A 25683-nucleotide genomic window follows, 5' to 3' on the forward strand; every position below is an offset into this window, starting at 1 on the left:
ATGTCCGAGGGCTCCCATTGCCTGTTTACTGGTATTATGAAGTGCTCTCATGGCAATACAAAGAATTGTAAACCCCCAGGTGAGTGTTAATTGCATGGGAAACTCCCAAGAAATATGACTACAAAAAGAGAGAGGCAGCGGAGGTCCAACAAGTATATTATAAAGCATTGAAGCATAAACATAATCTGAAAGCACGCTTTCTTTGTGGAGAGACATGGGAATTTTAGCTGGCCTTCCAGTTATTGCTGAGATGGAATATCCCAGATCACATTCTGTGCAGAGAATGGGCAAGGTTTGACAGCTTGAGGCTTAGAATGGTAGCATGCGGAGTTCCAATCTGATAGCTTCCATTCTGATCCCCCAGAGTCACAGATGGAACAGTCACTGGCTCTGGATTATGAGAAGGATTACACCATCTGGTCCTGTCAGCCTCTCTCACTTTATTGGTAGAGGTATTTTTGTTCATGGGTTAGTTTGCTAAATTACCTGTGAGGTTTCCCCATATGCATCTGTCCCTCTGCTTTAGCATGAATGCCCCTTCCTGCATATCTTCTGGATGTGGGAGGTAGGTATCAACTGTAGGAATGTTCAGTAGGTGTATTGCAAAAACCATGTTATTCCCAGAGTTTCCTTCCCTCTTTTCCCAGAGAGGAACCTCTGTCCATAATGCAGTGTCTGCATCTAATTGCCTGACAGTCTCACTGTGCCACTAGCCATCTATTATACATTCTTCCCCCTGCCCCCGGGACACAGATGAGAAAGGAAGATAGTGTTTTTTTCCAGCTCGGTGATTTAGCATGCATCTTCTTCCCCCCTGCTTCTTCAGGTAATAAAGCCAGATGGCAGTGACAAAGAAACAGAAGCGACACATGAATTAGATGTCCCTGAGGAGCTGTCGGGGACTTGCCTTCCTCGAGAGCCAGTGAAAGGAGATGCTGATAGACCGGATGTCATTATAGAGGCTCAGTTTGATGATAATGAGGCAGAGAACGGACAAGAGAACTCACAGAATGTGCTGGCTGATGACATTAAGAAACTTTCTATGGATACCAGTGAAAAGGGTGAGTGGGTCAGATTGCTGTCTTAAACTTTGATTTTTGCGAACTTGAAGTATTTTCTTTGCTACCTTGCTTTGCTACAAGATTTAAGGTACGACATGGAAGTTGAATGTGTCACCAACCCTGTACTTGCCATGCTAAGCTCCCTTAACAGTCAATAGGTTGGGTTCTGAGTGGATATTGAAAACTGGCTTTTATGCAGCCTCAGTGCATTCAATGTAAATCTGTAGAACAAAAATCACCCCTTTATATTTGAGGTTCCCAGTGCCGCATGTGGCTCTGCGGTTTGCAATCTGACTCAAGATGTTGCTGTAGCTTTTTCCTCCCATCCCAGGCAGGCTTTCTAATCTGTATTCCTCACATTGGGGATAAGAATTACATTCTTTTTGGCTTTTTCTTGCATTGCAAAGTTGAATGTTGTTTGTAACTCAGATCTTTGAAGAAGAAATTGATTTGTTTAAAAAAAATTCAAGCAATCGTGATTCTTTTGAAGAGGAGCGGTCTTACTCTGAATCTGAATCCTTCCTGTGTCATCAGATGTCACAGGAAAGATTCAGTGGTGCAAACAAGGTTCCACCATTCCTGTCTGTTTCGGGTCACTGTTTGCATGTCTTTTATTAAGTCCCATATGTTTTCCCTGTCTAAGCATGTTTGATGGAGAGATTCTTTCTGTTGGCCACTTTTTATGTGTTTCTCCAGCTGCCCAATGGCATGACTGCCATGGCAAATGCGCTGGCTTCATTCTTAATGCACGTTCAAGATATTGCCATCATCTCTTCGGATAATATTGGAGACAGGATTGTTGAGCTCTGACAAATCTCAGCACTTGTCATAAATTAATTCAGTTTAATATTTACTACTTTCCTGAGGCATTTGCTTTCAAAGGCAATTAGGTGGTCTGTCTATATTCTTGATGGGTTTCATCTTTCACATCCATATGTTAAAATGTAAAAAAAACAATTGAGTTTAAGGTTGTTGGCTTAGTCTTTAAGACGTAGATTATTATTGACCAAATCTTGCTTGAGTCGGTGACGGCAGCTGTTGCCTTGCCAATTTGTGACATTATTTCCTTCTGGACATCCCTGTCGGCTTGCATGTTACTGCTACGGCATGTGTATTGCCTTGCCTTTTGTATTCTTTTGCTTTCTAATTTAATGCTTGAGTTGGGGGTTGCTCGTGTTCTCATTAGATTTGTTTTTTCATAACTATTTACCCCATCTTTTTTGTAATACTGGACAGTCTTTCATTTTTGCTTATATGTTGGTTGCCCGGTCGCTTGGAAGACCCAAATCGTCAACAAAATCTAAATCTTCTAGCGTTAAGCTGTGTTGGCAGAGGTGAGAGAGTGCATTCTTGTTTAACAGCAATATCTGTTAAACCATGAGCTCAGGTCTGTGTGTACTTTCACTGTGCAAGCTGCATCTTGATATAAAGTCTTGATCTCGTTAATTATTATTGTTGACATACCATCACGCTTCAAGGTGCTGCGGCATGGATTAAGATGGAAGCTGCCATAAGCCTTCTTAAAATCTATTGACATTTATAATGAGTGGATTTTTGCCACTTGATACTTTCCTTAGTGGTTGTTCTGAGAGTGAAAATCTGGTTCTTCCAGGTCAAAATCTGGTCTGCTCTTCCCTTAGCTTTGCCATAGGCTGCTTCCTTTATCCTGCTTCAGAGATACTGCAGAGATCTTCCTTGTCACTGAAAGGAGTGTAGCACCTTGCCAGTCATGGCAATTGCTAGGGTCACTTTGACTATCTATTGTGCTGAAGGCTTTTCCTGGTCCCACATTTTGTTGAAAAGTTTGGTGATTTTTATCAATGATCTCATCATTTACAAACTTTCAGCTTTTCCTGGTGACTTGGTTTTCACCTGCAGCTTTCCCAGGTTTACGGTTTTTATTGTACCTTCTTTGTTTGGGGTCTGAGAAATTAAGATGTCCAGCTCTGGTGTTTAATTTCTTTGTCAAAGTCAGGAGTTTCTTGTTGAGTTGGGCTGTTCAGCACTTCTTAAAAATGCTCTGCCCATCACTCTGTTCTCTTTCTGCTGTTTCTGTCTTTACTTGTTTATCCTTCACAAGCCCTATGGCTCTTCTAAACTTGCCAGTTAGAACCTTGCTTAGTTGATAAGGTGTTTTTACTGTTCCCTCTTTCAGCAACCACTTCAGCTTCTTTGGTGATCTTATCCATATATTTCCTCTTATCTCTTCTCACACTGCTTTTACTGTTTTATTCTTTGTTTTATATAGCATCTTTTCTGCTGCTTTTTCTGGAGCTATTTTGAGCAGTTGATGTTTGGTTTGGCTTGTTTCCTTTCTTTCACGCTGTTCCACGTATCCTCACTTACCCAGAGTTTTGGTTCACTTAGCCAGTCTCCAGACACAGTTATTGCAGCATCTCTGCTAGTGTTGAAGCAAGGAACATGACATGTCAATGCTGACTTGCTGGGACAAACTCTGCCCTCATACTGTGCACGTGCAGCCCAAATCATTTTTAAAAAGAACCCCACATTCACATTTTGAAGGCGGAATTTGGCCTCAGATAATAGTACCACCAGCTTGGATCATGATCCTCCCAACATGAGTAACTTCATTCATGCAGGTAGTTCCATTGGACTCAGTGGGGGTCTACTCACCTGAGTAAAGGATTTATGCACATGTGTTTGGAGGATTGGACCCTTACCCAGTTCAGATGTCCCTCATTATGTACAGTGTAACTAGACTTCCTTTGAAAAAATGCGGGTGTTCATGGTGTCGTTTCATCCACATAATACAGATCTTTTATACTAAGCTTTGTATCTTGGCTATTCCCTGTATAAAATCCCTTCCCCTTGAAACAAATTACTTTTGCAGCAACAGCAGAGAAAGGCGCAAATAGGAGAAGGGAATGTATAAGAGTGAAACTCAGTGCTGTGCATAAGGGCTGACAACGCCTATGCATAACATACTTTAGCCCAATTGTGAGGACTCAGGCACTCACGACCTTTGCAGGGGCCTCTGCACAGAGATAAATATCACCCTTTCTGAGCAGTGGCAAGACTGGAATAAATGGTACATAACTGAGCAGTACAATACTTGAACGGAAGCTTCTGATGGGCGTATTTATACAGCAAAGTCTCAAGGATTCATGCTAAGGAAAAATGCCATCAAGTCAAGCACTGGTAAAATGAGAACATCTAGAAACAGACAAACCTATATTATAAACAAACCCCAAAATCCATCTCCCGGAAAACAGAATCCCCACCCAATTTAACTTCACTCACAGTTCTTGTTCTGGGAAGAAGAGGATGAGAGTGCAAATCACATGCGACAGATGTTAATCATGTTGCTTAATGCCCTACTGGTAGGGACTCAGATACTACAGTGATGAGCACAGCATCAGAACACATATAGACTAGAATAAACCAAGCTGCATGATTGACTTCACTGCCTGGTAAAGCTGATCAGAAACAGTTTAATTTAGACATAAGTGCTGTAGTGAACAAGATTAGAAACCTATTGTACACAGAGTATATTGAGTGGTGGTGAGAACAAAGGATCAATAACTTGTGCAGTCTGCAAAATATCACTTATTGGTGGCTTCACTGTCCATGGTCTCCAGTACACAGATAGATAGATTTTAAATAGATCTACTTCTTAATTGCTCCTTTAAAGGATCAGCTGTCACAATCCTGTAAGGCAGAGATCCAAGCAAACACTTGCAGTTCGGTCACCCTTCTCTGGATCATTTTCTTTCCCTAAAACAGTCATTTCTCTCCCTTAGCTCAGCACGAGTACACGTGGCAGATATATCTGCATGTCGTCCTCGTGTATTAGGCTACACCGGTTTCTTCCACCGCATGGTGTTGAGATTGCTCACAGGGCTCACATGTTTTCTTACCAGTCAGGCAATCCACTCCTTCCTGGAACCTTAACTTTGTTTTAACTGGATTAATGGTTTTCCCCTTTGAGCCACTGGCTACCTGTTTTCTTTACCACCTGTCAATCAAGGCAGCCTTTTTGGTAGCCATCATGTCAGGTAGAGGGACAGGGGAGATCCAGGCCTCCATGGCAGACCTCATATTCCTCCTGTCGCCAACAGTCATTCATGAGGATAGAGTCACCCTAATGTGAAGTTTCTGAGTATGGTGGCTTCTGAGTTCCACATCAGTCTGTTCACTTCCTGGTTTTCTTCCCTAAATCACATTCCACTCTGGGTTAAATGAAACGTCACACGCTGGATGTCATGAGGGCATATTTTATTTGGCTAGGACCCAGCCATTCAGGTATATACTAGACTCTTCATGGCATTTGCTGAGCAGGTTAAAGGACAAACCCATATAATTGAGAGGCAAAGTGGGTCTCAGACTCAGGACATTGTACTAAGAAAGGGTCACTTGGGCAGGTTAGGTTAGTCCACTGGGGCTTGGATGGCTTCTCTGCTCTGCTTAGGTAACTTGTAGAATCCACATATCAGAGAGGGTACAGGTGTAAAAAGGACTCTTGATTGCTGTGTTCCCATCTCCCAACTACATGTATAAAAGGGTAATATGATGCAATCCATGAGTGTTGTTAGAGGATTTCCCACTGTTCAATTTTGGGAGCTCAGATAGCCTAACTTTTTTCTCTTCATTCACCTTCCTCTTGGTATAAAGCTGTTTACAAGATTGCAGCATCTCCACCAGTTAATGTTGCAATAAAAAAAAATTCACACTTTGTTTTTAGTATAAGTGTTTGCATTCAGTGAAACCTTGCAGATCTGCCCCAAACCAAGAAAAGCGTGAAATGTTCTGTACACGGTATTTCTTTTACAGTGTTACATCCTCACTTATGCTCCTCTGTAATCTGAATTTCACATGAATTTGAGCCAGTCTTATCAAATACTAAAGCAGTTCTTCAGACTTGCTGATAAGGAAACAGCAGCAGTGCAAATAGTAGCAGTTTGTACTGTGAGAATGGCACCCACTCTCATAAAAGCTAGTAAAGTACTGTCACCTTGCCAAAACCCATCCTTGTCCAACAAATCTATTGTGGGTTCTTGAGCTCTACTCCTAAGAGGTTTCACTGTATGCTGATCACATACACTGGATATCTCAGGTCCACATGGATAGCTCACAAACATGTGACTCAATAAAATAATATCGGTGGCAGTGACTATAGTTAGGGATATTTAATAGGTTCCTTCTAACCCCTTCTTTCCACTTGCTCGAACTTTTCTGAAACTAAATTCATAAGCACAAACTTTTAGGGCTTGTTCTCTGCCTTAAGTCTGACAAAAAATCGTTCCGCTGTATTTGAGGATTTACTCTGCAAGTTAATTGCGCTAACTCAGCTAAACATGTAATGAAAGATCTAGTTAAATATGATGCCGTGAATTGATCAGTGGTTTGAGCATTGGCCTACTAAACCCAGGGTTGTGAGTTCAGTCCTTGAGGTGGTAATTTAGGGATCTGGGGCAAAAATCTATCTGGGGATTGGTCCTGCTTTGAGCAGGCGGTTGGACTAGAGACATCCTCAGGTCCCTTCCAACCCTGATATTCTATGAAAGTGGACCTGGGTAAGAGCTGTAATGGCCTTAGTTTGCAGGTAGCTGGAGCAGGGTGAGCTCACACCTCTCCACCTAAATATTCAATATCAGCATAAAACGGTTAGGACAGCTGGTAAGACAACCCCCTTCTTTTAAGTCAAATGTAGTCAGTAAAGACCTTAATAACTCCAGTAAGGCTTGTAATGATCCCATCAAATTGTCTGGGGCCAAATTGTCAACTGTTGTTACCATCCGCAGGCCACTGTTCTGGAATACTTGGGACCCACTTTCCCATTGATCTTTGTAGTGTTGATTGTATATGTAATGTGCCTCGATTTCAGTTTTTATTTGATTAAAAAAGGTGGGGGGAAAGAAAAACAAAAAAACTTCTGTAATATACACATTTTACTACAGTGTTTTTGAAACTCCTTTTTAAATGTGCAAAGGGATATTTTGTCTCTCGCTGAACTAGCAGTTTTTTCAGAAATCCTTTTGCATAATTTTCTTCAAAGTATCTTCAAATTCACGTTGAGCCTCTTGCTGCCTTGGAGGTAGTCCAGGTTTGAAAATCTGTGCTCTGCGTCAATAGATCCAGGGGGTGCCCTCAAAGCTCGCCATGACACTTCGCTGAAGTTGGGAAGTGTGTCTTGATGACTGTTCCAAAAAACCAGTGCATCCAGTTTCACATTGTCAGGGCTAGGCACGTTCATGTCAGTAGTAATTTCCCGTTTCGGATTTGAAATTTCGTCTTTAGTGGCAAATGATTGAAACCCTTTGGCATAAGGTCATAATCTGCTGCAAAATTCACCTTGAGGAAGGGGTGCAACCACCTGGATGACATTCCAAAAAGAATCTTCAGCACCAAACACTTTGGGGTTCAGATTGTGGCGTCTGGATCTGCACTCGTCTTGCATTGTGTAAAACAAAGCCTTCAGCTTGTTCGCATGCTTGAAAATGGCCACGAAACCAGAGACGCAAGATTTCATTTCTTCTGTAGCTGCTGACAGTGCAACGTTAATCGGATGAGCAGGACAAGTAATATGGAGCAGCTCCGGTTTCTGATTGAGTTTAATCTCCCATGCAGATTTAGGAAGCAGAATCTGTGTTAGTTGTGGCCACATTTTCCCAGATTAGTTGATACATCTCAAACATGTTAGTTCTTGCTGCGTCAGCAGAGAGGATGAATGTCACATGGTGGGTTTATTTGCCTTGAAATCAAAAAACAAAAACAAAAGGCCAAGAATCAGAGGCTCCAAAACATCAGGAGACTCATCAAAAATCAGACCTAGACTCCACATTTCCATCAATTCGTTCCATCAGTTTAGATACTAAAGCATCATCTTTCTTTCAGATACTTACGAGTGAGGTTGTCTGCATTAGGAAGGGTTTTCCAGCTGGACTGGATTGTCGCACAAAGTCACCAATAGGCCCTTCTGCTATTAGCGGTGGTTTTCCAGCAAAACAAAGAGCATGCACAAAAATTCATTGATACAATCGTGCTGTGTCCTCCCTTTCATTAAACCCTGGTGAAAAGCTCCTGATATTGACTGTCCCAAAGCTCATTTTCTTCTTTTAGCTTCTTGTGTTGCTTGCTTTTGACAAGCTCCTTTGTTCTGTCAGCGGGAGCACTGACCCCAGTGCTGCAGTACCTGCAAGTGCAATGCATCCTCTTCGCTCCCGTCCTGACTCCTCTTGAAAATTTCTAAGCACGTGTTTTCTTGTTGGTAGTCAGGCATCGATTTGCGTTTTTGCCCCATGTTTACCTTTTTACCTTACCCATCTGTAATCCCCAAGGAACTTGTCTAGGTTTCTGGGGCTCTGTGTGCTGGTAGTTCAGGGAGAGGCATGCTGTTCCTGGTAGGAAGGGGGAGCCAAGGACAGACTCAGAGTCTGCTGGGCAACCAAGAGGGGGAGAGAGACTGTTTAGAGCAAGAAGGGCCCTGTTGGTTTGGGGAAGGGTTGCAGGTATGCCTGCAGAGTGAGAAAGGGGCAGAGTGAAATGATTGATAAGGGAAAGCCTGGGAAGAGGAGTTAGCCTGACCAGTAGGGAGTAAGATGCCTTCTCTTGGGAGCCCTGGAAGTTGGGATGGGGTACCCATTTTGGGGGTAGTCTGGAGCCAGCCATGGAAAGGACAGGACTGGATATGTGGGGATCCAGAAAAACCGACTCATCCATCCAAACCCACAAGGAGACTGGCAGTAGAGGAGGTATCCAGATGGATAGGGGGCATTATATATCTGTCTGTGGAGGACTGATTTGTTTAAATTCAGCGCCACGTTAAACAGACATAAAGACATAGGTGGGCAACGTCTTCCTGTGAGCCAAACATAGCGCGATATTAATGTTGTTTGATTTTTCTGACCTCCACTGTGTGTGTGAGTTCTGTGTTTTACATGGGGGAACTGCTTCAATATCAGAGTTGCAGGGCACAGTTGTGTAAAGCTTTAGTGTTTAACAAAAATAAGTACCCGAAAAAATACTGAGTGGATTGATATACAGGTGTACATTAGTAAAAACAGAACTCCTTTAATAAAAAATCCCAGGTAATTTATCTGTGAAAAATCAGGAAAAACTGATGTGGAAGACTATGTATATGCTACATATCCACATGTTAAATACTAAAGGAGAGAATATTTTTTTTCTCAATTGTGCCATATTGATGATTGTTGATCTGCATAATCAGAGCTTCAAAAACTGATCAGAGTCCTAGTAGCTAGGGAGAAAACCGTATTTGTACTCCAGAATTTAAGCTATCAAGACGCTATTTTTTTAAAAGGGATATTTTCAAAGGCACAGAAGGCAGGTGGGTATCTAACAGCCCTTAGTGCCTTCAAAAATCTCCTAAATATGTAGCAAAGAAAACTGCAGAGAGTGGTGTCTGGCACTGGTTTTCTGATGAGTAGATCTTCTGCAAACAAATGCCACCACTTCTCTCCCCCAACTCCGAGATCAGACCGCTGGGAAAAGGAGAGAGTAATGGGAGTTGAAACAAGATGCTGCTCATGGACTCTGCTCTGGGACACTCCATCTGCTAATAGGCGTGTGGTCAATTTGAAGCTCTCCAACCCCCTTGGCTGCTGGAAGGAATAATTCTCTGTTCTCCCTTCCTACCCAGATGCTCCTGGTTGGCTCAAGTGGTCATAAGGAGTCTCCATTAATCACTTCTTCTGCAGCCTCCAGTTTTTGGGGTGTCTCCAGCGAACAGCTGAGGTTCCTACCTCTGCTGCTGCTCATAGTTTTTCCAGGCTGCAACAGAGTGATATATCTTATTCCTGACAGTTTCACTGTCAGGATCATGACTGGGACAAGGGCGGTGGGGCCTAATGGTCAGACTCATGGGGGTGGCCAGGCCTGGAGATTAGAACGGGAATCACACTGGAGTCAATAATCAGGATCACAGGATTCCCAGGGGCATAGTGGAGAGCAGAACTGATGGTCAAAGATAGGGAACAGAAGCCAAAAGCTGGGGCCCATAGGTGAGCTGGAGATGTGGCAAGGAAGTGGAATCGGAGGTCAGAGCCAGGGATCAGAAGCTGAATGCCAGAGCTTCTGGTTGTGCTGGAGATGTGGTTGGGAAGTGGAACCAAAGGTCAGAGCCAGGGGTGTCAAGGATTGATAAGGGCAGGAACTGAAGCCGGGTATAAGAGCAGGCTGGGCTGGGGCAGGAGCAGGCACAGGAAGCAGGATCAAATGCAGTTGCAGGCTTGGAATGCATTGAGCAGCCGGCGACCTCTGGCTGCTGCTGAGTCAAGTAGTAGCTAGCTGGGCCTCTCCACCAGTCAGGAATGCAGTCAGTCAGGCAGCTCCTGTCAGGATCAGCTGTGACCATTGCATTGCAGACTGACCCTGCTGCAGCTGGCTCCCTGGCATTCACTGTCACTCACAGGCTTTCCATTAGGAGGGGTAAAACTGACCAGACTCGCAGGTCGGTTTTCATTCTGCTGCACCCTGGAAAAGCCATGAGCAGCTGCAGGTAAACTGGAGTTGTTTGTCTGCAGTCTCAACACAGCACTGTGTTGGTTTACCCTAGTCTCATGTTTGGAAGGTTAAGTTTCTAGTCCTTATAATGGGTTATTTTTATAGAGCTTAGCTCTTTCCAAAGTTAACGGCACCCATCATGCAAAATCTTCCTGTTAGTTTTGGATGAGTGGGTTTTTCGAGTTCCATCAGTCAAACCTTATTTAGTCTCCAGTGTTAAGTAGTTTTAAACTTTTGATTGCATAAGTGAGGTCTGCAATAGAAATCAATGTTGTGGTGCTTGAGACAGGTAACTTCTTATTCTGTTCTTCCCACATCACTCTTCATGACCCCACAATGACCTCTTATGCGAGGCAAAAAAGTACTCATGCAGTTAGGTAACTGGAATTAGATAGATTCACATATTACCATATGTTACTGAAGAGCCTAATTAATCTGTGCTTTTCCCTTGGGTCACGAGTCCTGGCTGTGCAGGCTAAAAGGCTTGATTTTCACAATGGATGGTAGGCATGGGAGGTAGCAGAATCTGGTTATCGTTAACAACAATTTTCCTAGATGAATCAAATAAAAATTTATTCAGCTAACCTAATCAAATACTGTACTTTTCATTTAATAGCAAAATCATTTCTTCTTGGGGGGGGGGGGGGAATGGCACAAGCACTTTAAGAAAGATAATATACATCCCTAAAAAAGGAAATGAAACAAGCATGTTAAATATTTAATGAAACACAATTATGAAAACATTTCCTAAATGATTTCTTAATTTTATGAATCTGGTGTTCATGAGAGGTGCAACACTGATAGCTCAGGAGAATGAAGTCCTCCATTATTGCCAGTAGCACTGTGGGAGTCCTGACCCTGTTTTGGACTGATCAGCTTTAGGGGCTGTCAAAAGGTAGTGCAGTCTCAGAGCCAATTCAGGGATTTGCTGCTCTGCTAAGACTGCCATCAGATGGCCCAGCTATGGCGGCTTTGCGATGTGGACTTCTGTCCATAAAGAGTTAGACTGAAATCCTCTGAGCTCATCTTACACAGATCACCAAACAGCATTTCGACTGTAACGGTTTTGATCACTATGGACCTAGACTGAAACTGATGACCTAGAGGCACCCTGGTTCTTTTATCCCTGTCCACAGAGATACCTAGCCACGCATTTTGACATTGAGTTCAGTCTTTGTCCACAGTGTAATGTTCCATGTAGAGCAATGTGAGGTTCCTAGTGAAATGCTCTGTAGGACAATCTGAAGCTAAACTAAGCTTTCTCATCATCTTGAGCTTTGGTTTTTCTAGTGCCCCCCCCTTTGTTTCCCCCATCCCCAAACAAAATCCATTGGTAAAGGGTTATATATTACCATCTATCCATATGTACACAGTTCCCAACGCAGTCAGGGAGAGTTTCTCTGTGAATCGAGGTCAGAGATTGCCAGTCTCTCATAAGAGGTTAGAATTCTGTCCACTTTAAAACACACAATTGTTTGACACGTACTCAGGAAAATACTCTGGACACAGCTAGTCTAGTGAATTGGTGCAAGCTGTCTCCTCTTCCATTTCTGAGTGAGCAAAGAGCTGTCTTCACTACACATGACCTCTGCCAGTATCCTAGAACCTTCTCCGTCAGGCTTTAGGCAGGAATATAGCATAGAGCGAGGCCTGGTGCACAACTTTCTCCTAGCCATGGACAGAGGGTAAGTAGCCATACTCATTCTGGCTGAGACTTTGAAAGCAGAGCAGGGGATTTAGTCATGACTCCCATTCATTTAAATTGAAATCCCATACGTGGTTTTGAAAATCTAAACCTTTGTCTGTCTCCACAGTAGATGTCACCGCCTATCAGACCTGTACTTGGAAGGAAACCTGTAGTATACACCTTTTGCCATTGCTTTTTGCTCTGCCTTTTTGTAGATATTGGGTATTGATTGATATGTCCCTGCTGTCTATAAAGTACTTGCCTCTGGATCTTCAAAAGTCTTCTTTCTAACCCTGCGAGTTTCTAACTTCACACGTTTTTGGTACTGTTGGCCATGTGGGTGTAGCACATTCAGGAATTAGCAATGAATGGTTATCGCAGGGTGAGATTGCTCAAGTGTAAACTTAAAGGAAACACCATGAAGGAAGTTGCTGATGCTTTTAAAGTGTATACAATAGCTATTATGAAATGCCTTGGGAATACTGTCTGGCTTAAAACTGCCCTGCTATTTAAATACACAGAGCTATCTCAGTACATTGCATGCATGGAGAAGGGGACATGTTCACACAGTGACCATTAATCTAATGTAGGACACTGTGCTATAGCCATTATTAAAAATTTCAAAACTGCTAACTGGAAAGTCCAGTCAGAGTGAGCTAAATATGCTCCTTAATTCAGAAATAATCTTATATTGTACAGATGGAATACAAAGCATGTGGCTAGTGCTTAACTCAGATGCTTTTTCTTGTGTGTTGCTTTCCGAAGTAGGACTTTTTTGTGGCTTATTGAAAAGTAGAATAAAATCTAGTCTAGAGCAGTACCATCTGACTCGTTCAGCGTAGCATTGGACTTTCACCACCATAGCGGGAAAGGTCAAGTGGTGTTCTCAGATGTGTATACTTCTCCCATTCACTCTAGCAGGATTTGCACATGTATTTCAGAGAACCTGTGGCTCTAGGGGTGTGGATCGAGTTCTGCCTTGCAGAAGGCATGTGGCCATTTAAAGTTTTTTTTTTTTTTTGTGGTAGTGGGCCGTGTGTATGCACCTTTTAAAAATCTTCATTAGTACCCCCAAAATCAAGATATGATGAGCAATTTGTTCCTTGTGTTGCACTGTATAGCAGGGTGAATAAAAACAGATTTTTTTCGGGGGGGGGAGGGGCAGGGAATCAAGAAAATTGATTTAAAAAAAAGTAAATCTGATTTTTAAATTTTGGTTACATTGTTTTTTTTTCTTTTTAAAAATAAACCTGTTTAAAATGAAATCTGAATTCAATGCAAAATCTGTTAAGGCCTGAACTTATTATAGTCTCTTAAAATATTTAAATAAAACATAAATATGCTGAATCCATGAGCCTATCAAAAACTTTGACTTGAAGGCTGCTTTTCTATGTAAAGAAAGAATCAGGGGAAAAACATCTAACTTTGGAGGTCAAGCTTTATACATCTGGCACAACAGGTGTGTACTGTATTTAAAGGCTTGTTTTGCTTAATAAAAACCATTTTTATATATGCTATTTTGTGTGTTTAATTAAATTCCAATTACCAGCCTAATGAAGTGTGACACAAATCATGAGCAAAAAGTTAACTATCTAGTGAATAAATAATATATCATTCACCATTTTCTAACATACTTAAAATCCACAGTTAATAAGAATCTGAAAATATGAAGAGATAATTGCTTAAATAAATGTATATAGTACACCCTTCTAGGTACCAAAAAGATGTACCAAATCTCTATTCAGTTGTAAGTTAACATGTTTCAATGGTCATATCTACCAGTGAGAATGCACCTTTCTTTAGAAAATAACTGAAGTACAAATGGAGAAGCTGATTAAAATTGATGATTGAAATTGCCTTATCCACGCTGCTGTATAGAAGTGCATGTCGTGGGTTACTTGATGTTTCCAGTATCACACAGAAGGCCATAGGAATGCTGGTTACAGAATCCAAATATCCCACCTTTTAGTCCCCTATATTAAGTATTAAATCATGCTGCTGCTCCTTTTGATTGTCCATTAAAAATGAATCTTTGTTCCAGTTTGTGTTATCGAAGTGCATAATTGCCATTCTCTACATATTTGTGTAGTTTTTATGGAATTTTCTTAATTACGGTACATGTCTCTTTATATTGGTATAGACAAAGCTTTGAAAAACACTTCCTTATTGAGAGTGGTGCACCATCTTTGAGATTAAATCTACTAAGAACCGATTTATTCTTGTTGAAGTCACTTTGCTGATGTTCTGGTACAGGTTTCAGAGTAGCAGCCGTGTTAGTCTGTATCTGCAAAAAGAACAGGAGTGCTCCTGTTCGTTCTGGTACAGAAACATCAAGTAGCTAAAGCTGCCCAATTAAACAAACACCAGAGAAGTGAGAAGTCTATTACTTCATTAGCAAACAGCAAACGTTTCCTGCTCTTAAGTCAAATGTACCAACCAATCTGTATCGTATGGGAGCACCTGGATCTGAAGTCCAGGTTCTGTGTCTGGAACTGGATAGATCCCAGCAGTGGCTACAATCGAGAAAGTCAAGTCCACGTGGAATGGGCTAGGTCGTTTTCTTTAAGATTTTTATAGCTGAAGTAGTAAGCATTCAGTAATTGTTTCTTCTTTCCATCCCGTGAGGGAGAATTTTTTTTTCCAGTCAGGTATTTTTGAGATTTGAAACTCTGATATATTTTCATTTGCAAGTGGATATTGCATCTTTAACTGCATTCCTTCTGGAAGGAATTGCAGTTTTCCATTGTGACCAGCGCGTACCTGGAGAAAGTAATTTTGGATCTGTCACCACTAATAAGAATTTTAGTCTGATGGCTGTAGAGCCGCTTTGGGCACCTGTGAGTGTCATGATAATCTGATTGTACGAGGACATTTTGAGGGGGTTGTTTTTAATAAGTGAGACCATGAATGGTTGCCAGATACATCTGACTACATATGAGAACTGTTCAAACAGATCTTTTAGAGAAGGATGCGAATGCCACAAGTGCTGAATCTAATTTGCTGGTAATAACATAACTAATTTGAGAGGTGCAGTAAGTGCCTAATTGTTTAAGTAAAGCTATTACCATTTTGGTTTGTCAGATAATTGCTGAAAGGAAAACAAGGGGATTATAACAGAATTAGACTGGGTTCTTGCTGCTGAAGTGTGTTTTCACTGTAAGATAAGCTTATGAAGTATTGCCCAAGCTAACATAGTAAATCTTTCTCAGAAAACATGACATTTCAGAGGGTGGAAATATTGACTGGCCATTGGATAATCACTACAGTAAATGGGTCAGAATAATTCAGTTTTGGTTTGCCATAAGGCAAAGAGCTTCTTCCCACCCCCGCCCCTTTGTGCAAAAGCCACCTTCTTTCAGATCTTTTCTCTCCTTTGAGAATGGCCTCTAGTTCCCCCATGTGTGGGGGTGCTCACCTCTGCTCCAAACTCTGGTCCCTTTAGAACAACATTTCCCAGTAGGGCCAAATGAACACCGCCTGGTGCCAATGGAGCTGAAAGGGGCTGTTAGAACAGACCGAATGCCAGTTCACATGTCTGTCAAAGCTGCCTACAGCAGAACCTCTGTGCCAGGTCCTCCTTGGATCTTGGCAGTTCTAGCCCTCTCATTGCGTGTCTCCTTCAGCCACAAAGGAATCTTTTTAGTGCAGAAGCCTGGGATCTGACAACTCAGCCAGGTGGATTTTAGATCTGTGACATCCACTCTGCCTCAGAGGATAATACTACATCATCCAAAGTGGCTAGAGGTTTGCCACTTTGGCCATCTCCATGGGACACCTTTGTGCATGTGTCTTTGTCACTGTTGTCCTTTAGTCCATTTGGTGTGATCCTTTGGCAGCAGCCGCCTTCTGCCTCACATTGGCCAGCTCCTGCTAGGAGGTTCACTTAGAAAAGTCTGCATCTTTTGCTCATTTTATCCAAGAGCCCCAGGGCACCATGTTCCCATCTCATGCCATCTCCTGTTTGAGAAGCATCATCCCCACTAGCAAGTATGCCTTTCAGGTATAGATTCATAGATTGTAGGGCTGGAAGGGACCTCGAGAGGTCATCAAGTCCAGTCCCCTGAACTCATGGCAGGACCAAATACTGTCTAGACCATCCTAGAGATGGAGATTCTGCAACCTCCCTAGGCAGTTTATTCCAGTGTTTAACCACCCTGACAGTTAGGAACTTTTTCCTAATGTCCAACCTAAATCTCCCTTGCTGCAGTTTAAGCCCATTGCTTTCTTGATCTATCCTTAGAAGCTAAGATGAACAAGTTTTCTCCCTCCTCCTCATGACACCCTTTTAGATACCTGAAAACTGCTATCATGTCCCCTCTCATTCTTCTCCTTTCCAAACTAAACAAACCCAATTCTTTCAGCCTTCCTTCTTAGGTCATGTTCTCTAGACCTTTAATCTTCTCTGGACCCTCTCCAATTTCTCCACATCTTTCTTGAAATGCAGTGTCCAGAACGGAACACAGTATTCTATCTGAGGCCTAACCAGCGCAGAGTAGACTTCTTGTATCTTGTTCACAACACACCTGTTAATGCATCCCAGAATCATGTTTGCTTCTTTGCAAGAACATCACACTGTTGACTCATATTTAGCTTGTGGTCCACTATAACCCCTAGATCCCTTTCTGCCCTACTCCTTCCTAGACAGTCTCTTCCCATTCTGCATGTGTGAAACTGATTGTTCCTTCCTAAGTGGAGCATTTTGCATTTGTCTTTATTAAACTTCATCCTGTTTACCTCAGACCATTTCTCCAATTTGTCCAGATCATTTTGAATTATGATTCTATCCTCCAAAGCAGTTGAAATCCCTCCCAGTTTGATATCATCTGCAAACTTAATAAGCATACTTTCTATGCCAACATCTAAGTCATTGATGAAGATATTGAACAGAGCCGGTCCCAAAACAGACCCCTGCGGAACCCCACTCGTTATGCCTTTCCAGCAGGATTGGGAACCATTAATAATTACTCTCAGAGTATGGTTATCCAGCCAGTTATGCACCCACCTTATAGTAGCCCTGGGTTGTTTTTATTTCCATTTTTATAGATGAGCACTATATTTGCCCTTTTCCAGTCTTCTGGAATGTCTCCTGTCTCCCATGATTTTCCAAAGATAATAGCTAGAGGCTCAGATACCTGCTCTATTAGCTCCTTGAGTATTCTAGGATGCATTTCATCAGGCCCTGGTGACTTGCAGGCATCTAACTTTTCTAAGTGATTTTTAACTTGTTCTTTTTTTATTTTATCTTCCAAACCTACTGCCTTCCCATTAGCATTCACTATGTTAGGCATTCCTTCAGACTTCTCAGTGAAGACTGAAACAAAGAAGTCATTGAGCATCTCTGCCATTTCCAAGTTTCTTGTTACTGTTTCTTCCTCCTCACTGAGCAGTGGGCCTACCCTGTCCTTGGTCTTCCTCTTGCTTCTAATGCATTGATAAAAAGTCTTCTTGTTTCCCTTTATTCTTGTAGCTAGTTTGAGCTCATTTTGTGCCTTTGCCTTTCTAATCTTGCCCCTGCATTCCTGTGTTGTTTGACTATATTCATCCTTTGTAATTTGTCCTAGTTTTCCATTTTTTGTGAGACTCCTTTTTATTTTTTAGATCATGCAAGAGCTCATGGTTAAGCCAAGCTGGTCTTTGGCCACATTTTCTATCTTTCCTACCCAGCGGAATAGCTTGCTTTTGTGCCCTTAATAGTGTCTCTTTGAAAAATAGCCAACTCTCCTCAGTTGTTTTTCCCCTCAATCTTGATTCCCATGGGACCTTACCTCTCAGCTCTCTGAGCTTACCAAAATCCGCCTTCCTGAAATCCATTTTCTCTGTTTTGGTGTACTCCCTTCTACCCTTCCTTCGAATTGTGAACTCTATGATTTCATGATCGCTTTCACCCAAGCTACCTTCCACTTTCAAATTCTCAATGAGTTCTTCTCTATTTGTTCAAATCAAATCTAGAACAGCTTCCCTCCCAGTAGCTTTTTCAACCTTCTGAAATAAAAAGTTGTCTGCAATGCAGTCCAAGAACTTACTGGATAGTCCATGCCCTGCTATGTTATTTTCCCAACATATATCACCACCAAATCTTGGGCTTTGGATGATTTTGTTAGTTGTTTAAAAAAAGCCTCATCCACCTCTTCTACCTGGGTAGGTGGCCTGTAGTAGACTCCTACCACGACATCACCCTTGGTTTTTTTTTTACCCCTTTTAGCCTAACCCAGAGACTCTCAACACTTCTGTCTCCTATGTCCATCTCCACCGCAGTCCAAGCGTGTACATTATTAATATATAAGGCAACACCACAGTATTCTCCTATTTTAAAATAGTTTATTATCCAAGCAGTTTTTTCAAACTTGTTTGTCAACATGACATCCATTGTGATTTACCCTTCACAGAATACTATTGATGGGTCAATTTAAGGTCTGATGATCTGGGAGGAAAAGGGGGTACATTTTTAAAAAGGAGAGGGATTTTTTTTTTTTACCCCTTTCCCCTTCTTCCTTTCACAAACTCTTCATAAAAATTCCTCTTTGCTCAAACTCTTCTTAAAAATTCACCATTGGGCAGAGCATAAGTCTGAAGAACTTCATCCCAAAAGGCAGTTTTGAGGGAAAAGTTATGAAAATGAGTGCATCAATATGGGGATAGCAGTTGCTGCCAAGTGACTGCTAGTATGCTCTCACCTAACGGCAAAATGTTCCATGTATGGAAGTTTGCCAATCTGTGAATGTACCCTTTGGATGGCAGTGCACAGCAGCTACCTACAGAACTGTCTGTAAACATAAGGGCAGTCCCCTGTGTTCCACATTAGCTCTGAGTTCTGAGGCAGATTTCACTCACGTGGAGCTGACTGACTTCTCTGTACTCCTGGCAGCTGCAGCCTTTCCCAGTCTGAGACGGCTCACCATTCATCCATCGTGTCACCAGCTCCATTGGTGGGAGCCTAGTTGGACAGATGGGCGTCTTGTGTGGGCCTGTATCTCTGCTTTAAAAACTCTGTCCTGGAGCCTTTCTAGTCTACATATGAGCATTTTTGGCATCCTGCGGAACACATTCTTCAATCATGTATTACTTTGTATCTTTCTCTTGTTCCTTTTAAGAAAAGACCAATGACAGTTACTTTCCCTTAAACTCGCAGCTAGTGGGCTGGTCCTTTCTGGAAAACAATATTCTCCAGGACAATCCGGATCCTATGTTAAATGAACATGTCATAGGTAGATGGGAGTTTCAACACCAGGGGAAAAATGAGGAGTTTCTCCTCCCCTAGTTATACAATAAAGGTTGTGTTTACCAAATTAAAGATTGCATTAGCAGTTTGTAAATACCAGATGCACTAACATGTGCCTCTTACCTGTGATGGATACTTGCATGTTGTGAAACTCAAAACTAAAATTTGGTTGGCAGTTGGCTTAAAGATTCCTGGTATCTGGTGAAGGAAATTAACAGGAAAAAATAGTAAGTGGCTATTGGTCATATGAAGTGAAGTGATTACTTTTCTCAAGGATTTTTAATACCCCATGGCTGTGGCTGAAGAGTGTTAGCTAGTGAGATGTGGCTTCAATTTCTTTTTAGCCTACGAAAGCCTATGCCCAAATAAATTTGTTAGTCTGTAAGGTGCCACAAGTACTCCTCATTCTTTTAGGATAAATCTGTATTTTATAACTCTGCATACGGTTTTTCAAAGGAAATTAAATGTTAAATGAATGTAAGTACTTAAAGGACTATTTATATAATGTTAAGTTAATGACACCAACTAAGAAAAGCCAGGAAATTCAAGCAGTTTTTTTTTTTTAAGTTTAATAAATAGAATGTATTTTCCACTATTTTGGTTATTATGGCTGATATAGATGTACTTGTAAAATGTGGGTTTATTTTGACTTTGTTTTGCAGATGTGCACAATAACTGAACATATATCGGTTCTTCATTGTGGCCTGGAGAAATAATATATGACATTTATTGCTGCGGTATTTTGACATTCAGTCAAATTTGTTCCCTTCAATTAAAACTTGTCCTTGAAGTTTGGATTAGAATTGACAGCAAAAGACTAAAGCAAATTGATGATGGAAGACTTACTGAAGTAACCTCTCTCTTTCTGTGTTTCATATAGAGAGGGATGCAGAGAGTGGTTGCGCACGAGGTGCGAAGCAAGATGATGTCTCCAAGGTAAACAATCCAAGGCTTCTTCAGGAGAAGTTTCTTCAAAGGACAGCAAAGGTAACATCTCATCGGAATAACAATCTGTCTTTCATGTCAGAAGGGCTTGAACAGCATTATGCTCTGAAATAGCCCTGCCTTTGGCCTCCCTGCAGTCTTCTGCTAGTGTTCATTGAATTGAATTCCCCTGTGTAGGAATATTTTCTTCACAATCTGATAAAAGCTTGAGTACTGTGCCATTTTTGCCAGTTACCCTGGTTTAAAATGAATTGGTTTATTATACAAAATGACTTAGCAACATTCAAAAAGGGATTGGACATTTATATGGATGCCAAGAATAGTGAGAGTTCTCATAATTAATGATAGCAGTTTTGGAAGGGATATTAAACTTCATGTTTAAGGTGCTGTCTAACTATTAATAGACAGGATGAGATCTATGTAAGGTCAAGTTATCCCACGCCTACTGCAGGGTTGTCAGAAACATCTGGTTCTGGCTACTGGACTAGATTGTCCTCCGATCTCAGCCAGTATGGTGATTCCTACAGTCCAGATTTCACTAGGAGGTGAATCTTCAGCCCTTCTAAAAGGATTGCTCTGAATAAACCCAGACAATTAGCGATAATATTTCTGCTTGTATCCAGTGATATACCCTGGATGAATGCATTTGTGGAAAGTGACATTTAATGGGATGCAATTTATTATTATTATCTAAGCCATTTCGTATAAAGCCCTAACTCTGGAGAAGCACAGGGAAAAAATTTCTGCCAAACTCCCCACAGTGGGCCCTTTCCTCTCCCGTAGTTAGCACTGGATCCAGAGAGGCATTGGTTTTGGACTGGTGAGTATACAAGTGGAAGATTTTACAGAAGTGACTTGTGCACTAATGTACTGCCGCTTCTCGTCTGGTTTTGTTCGATAATTTAAAAAAGTGCCTTAAAGAGTGAATGCTTTGACAGACACATAGTTCCACCATTGCCGTGAGCAAGATGGCAAGCTTTGTTCGGCTCAAGAAATCACTTTGTAAATGGGCACTGTTTAAATAAAAGGGGGGGGGGCCCAGGGAATTTCCAAGATTTTCTGCTATACCTCTGTGCTTTCCTTTCACCAGTATTCTGTTAACAGGAAATGAAAGTTTCTCTGACAGTGATAACGTCGAAATCCTATGATTGTTCTAGGTGGTCTGTATCTTGGAGAAGAAGCATTCCAGAGCAACTACAGGCTTCATCAAACTGCTGGCAGACAAGAGCAGTGAACTCTTCAAGAAGTGTGCCATGTTCTCACCCATGGACCACCGAGTGCCTAGAGCCTATGTGTCTTTGGCAGACTGCCCTCCGGACTTCGTGAGCAGGCCTGAGGACTACTCCAGTACGCTCTTCATCTGTCGAATTGTGGATTGGAGGGAAGACAGCAACTTTGCAATAGGGTATGTGGCTACTAGCAGATCTGGAGAAAAAAGAGGTTTCTCTTCTGGACCCCTAATTTGACTTTAGTTGGTTATGTGCTACAAGCACTTTAGAGACGCAAGACAAATATCTTGCTGCTAGTATTCTACAGAGTGGCCCCCTGCCATGTCTCAGGATAACTGCATGCTGGTTAAACATTATGGCTCTTGGCTATATAAACTTTTGGCTTCCTCTGGTGCTGCCAGATAAATAACTAATCTCTGCAATGTGCTAGGGTCCTCACAGGGCAAAGTCATGGGAGACGGGAGAGATTCCAAAAGACTGGAAAAGGGCAAATATAGTGCCCATCTATAAAAAGGGAAATAAAAACAACCCAGGAAACTACAGACCAGTTAGTTTAACTTCTGTGCGAGAGAAGATAATGGAGCAAATAATTAAAGAAATCATCTGCAAACACTTGGAAGGTGGTAAGGTGATAGGGAATAGCCAGCATGGATTTGTAAAGAACAAATCGTGTCAAACTAATCTGATAGCTTTCTTTGATAGGATAACGAGCCTTGTGGATAAGGGAGAAGCGGTGGATGTGGTATACCTAGACTTTAGTAAGGCATTTGCTACGGTCTCGCATGATATCCTTATCGATAAACTAGGCAAATACAATTTAGATGGGGCTACTATAAGGTGGGTGCATAACTGGCTGGATAACCGTACTCAGAGAGTAGTTATTAATGGCTCCCAATCCTGCTGGAAAGGTATAACAAGTGGAGTTCTGCAGGGGTCTGTTTTGGGACCGGCTCTGTTCAATATCTTCATCAATGACTTAGATGTTGGCATAGAAAGTACGCTCATTAAGTTTGCAGATGATACCAAACTGGGAGGGATTTCAACTGCTTTGGAGGACAGGGTCAAAATTCAAAATGATCTGGACAAATTGGAGAAATGGTCTGAGGTAAACCGGATGAAGTTTAATAAAGACAAATGCAAAGTGTTCCAGTTAGGAAGGAACAATCAGTTTCACACATACAGAATGGGAAGAGACTATCTAGGAAGGAGTATGGCAGAAAGAGATCTAGGGGTCATAGTGGACCACAAGCTAAATATGAGTCAACAGTGTGATACTGTTGCAAAAAAAGCAAATGGGATTCTGGGATGCATTTACAGGTGTGCTGTAAACAAGACATGAGAAGTCATTCTTCCACTCTACTCTGCGCTGGTTAGGCCTCAACTGGAGTATTGTGTCCAGTTTTGGGCACCACATTTCAAGAAAGACGTGGAGAAATTGGAGAGGGCCCAGAGAAGAGCAACAAGAATGATTAAAGGTCTTGAGAACATGACCTATGAACGAAGGCTGAAAGAATTGGGTTTATTTAGTTTGGAAAAGAGAAGACTGAGACGGGACATGATAGCAGTTTTCAGGTATCTAAAAGGGTGTCATGAGGAGGAGGGAGAAAACTTGTTCACCTTAGCCTCTAATGATAGAACAAGAAGCAATGGGCTTAAACTGCAGCAAGGGAGATTTAGGTTGGACATTAGGAAAAAGTTCCTAAGTGTCAGGGTAGTTAAACACTGGAATCAATTGCCTAGGGAGGTTGTGGAATCTCCATCTCTGGAGATATTTAAGAGTAGGTTAGATAAAAGTCTATCAGGGATGGTCTAGACAGTATTTGGTCCTACCATGAGGGCAGGGGACTGGACTTGATGACCTCTCGAGGTCCTTTCCAGTCCTAGAGTCTATGAATCTATATAATACAGGTTATCTATCTCAAGGAGCTTGCATTCTGAGCTGTGGAACTAGGTGTAGCTAAGCAGAGAAACTGACTGGCTTAATCATTATGCTAGCTGGCTTTCTGTGCTATATGTTCCTTTTCTCCCCCACCCTTTTCATCAGAAGATTTCAGTCTGCATCTTCATTTTATTCCTGCTTCTTGTTATCGTGAAGGATGCTCTGTCCAGCAGTGCAGGGGGAATTCTTGAGGCTCCGTTAATGTTTTCTTTCACTGGGCGATCAGTGCTTCTCTTATCTGTCCTTTTGATGTGCAGTATTGTGCATCCTGATTTGGCTACTTCAGTAGTTTCCAAGATGTAAAGGGTGTTGTCAGGAAACCAAACTGAAGAAACATTCCATGATTGTCTTGGTATATAGTGGTTTCCTCTGTGACTCCACTATGACTTCAGTAAGAGCCCTGGGGAGCTGGTCATGTAAAATCTTGATGATTGATGATTTCAACTTTAACAAAATACATTTGTTTAAACACTGAAATAGAATGAAACCTGTGAGAGGCCCCCAAAGAGGCTGGTAGTTTTCTGGCCTTTTCTAAATGTGGCTGCATAACCCTGCCAAATTAATGGAGAGGGACCATGGAGGGGGCTGAGGTGTTATTTTTGGTTTGAATGGGTCTTCGTGGTTAGCAGGTGACAACAACTCATCATGTACTTGGCTTTGTATACTTTCCCAGTGTACCTGTTAAGCCAGAGAATAAAATTAAGAGCCTATGATTTGTTCTCAACTCCAGCCTGTGCTCTGTTGGCTCAAGAAATAGCACTTTCTCTCTCTTGTGTCTGTTTTGCTGTCAGTAACATGGGGGGAGCCATCTTTCTGTAAAAAATTTTGAGATCTTTGAATGAAGATCACTTCATAAATGGACAATATTTAAAAATCATTATTGAGAGAATAGAAGGGGGCGAGAAATATGGTATTCACTTGTTTTTCCTTTTTGGCTAAAACTGGATCCAGAGTGATGTTTTGACCTTAATTCTTATAAAGAAAAAGGAATATTAGTCCATTGGATGTGATCATCTCGTGGACTCTCTACAGAGAGTAATGGCAGAGGTCTTGCAGAATCAAGCAAACAATAATATCACTAGCCAAATGTGTCCATCTTGAATTCAGTTCTTGCTCAATTAATCTATAACATTATGCTTGTGTGTGGAGGCTGGCACAGTACTGTGCTCAATGACAGAACATGAGAATTGCAGTGGGTGAACAGAATTTGTTTTACCTATTGTAGATTGTGATCAAAAGATTCATGTTTTTATCTGTAAGTGCCCCCAAGTCACCTCGATTAACAATTATAGAGAGCCTTGTAAGAAGGTCTGATAAGGATGACTAAGGGTCTATGTTAGAAGGGACCTAGACTGAAGAGGAACCAGTAGGTCTCGTCTCTACCTTCTGCACCACACCTGCCTGACAGGAAAACAGTCTTAGTGGGTCTGCAAATCTCTTTCTCCTCCCGTGGAATATACAAGTAACTTTCTGTAGGTGTTGCCAAACTCCCATCGGTACAACACTCTCCTTTAGCTCATCCCGCATTTATCCCCAAATGAACTTTAAAAAAAAAAATGGCCACTACATGTTGGGAAGTATAGCTGAGGTATAGCTGAGATATTTCTGAAATGCACCATCCTTCACGAGCAACATCAAGGTTCCCAAAATGTTCTCTTTCTTCATGGTGACTGTGTGTGTCATTGGACCCATAAAATGATGGGTGAGCTAGGGGACTTGGCAGAGGACATTGTGAGCTGCTGCTCAACATTCCAAGTTCAAATGCCACCTTGAGATTTGTTGTTACACATTGTGGGGAAAACCTGGCAGCATCCTGGAGGTGAAAGTTTGGGGAGGGGGTTCATTTTTGTGACTCTTGAGTGCCACCTGGTGGTCAAAGGTGAGATTCTGTCTCCTCTGAAGAAGGCCGCATTGTCATGCTGGAAGCGTGTAGTTTTTGTTTTGTTTGGAACAGGTGGAGAGAGAGAGGGAAAAAAAAAAAAAGGAAGGAGAGACTATGATAAAATGGATACAGATACATATGGAGATGGTGATGTCCATGGGATGCACAGGGATACCCACAGCTCTGCTCTGGTACACACCTTTCCCATAGAGTAGTATTTGGAGTGATATTACTGGAG

General features: G+C 41.8%; 1 protein-coding gene across 3 annotated transcripts in view; it reads left to right on the forward strand.

Moving 5' to 3' along the window:
- The window catches only part of DIS3L2 (DIS3 like 3'-5' exoribonuclease 2), a 288983-nt gene that overhangs the window by 93190 nt on the left and 170110 nt on the right, over nt 1–25683 (forward strand). For all 3 annotated transcript variants that reach the window (XM_030576508.1, XM_030576510.1, XM_030576511.1), the window contains 3 exons: nt 827–1061; nt 20331–20437; nt 21553–21800. In XM_030576508.1, coding sequence (XP_030432368.1) covers nt 827–1061; nt 20331–20437; nt 21553–21800 — 590 coding nt within the window. The remainder of the gene's footprint in view (nt 1–826; nt 1062–20330; nt 20438–21552; nt 21801–25683) is intronic.

Source organism: Gopherus evgoodei, chromosome 9 (assembly GCF_007399415.2).
Source record: "Gopherus evgoodei ecotype Sinaloan lineage chromosome 9, rGopEvg1_v1.p, whole genome shotgun sequence".
NCBI lineage: Eukaryota > Metazoa > Chordata > Testudines > Testudinidae > Gopherus > Gopherus evgoodei.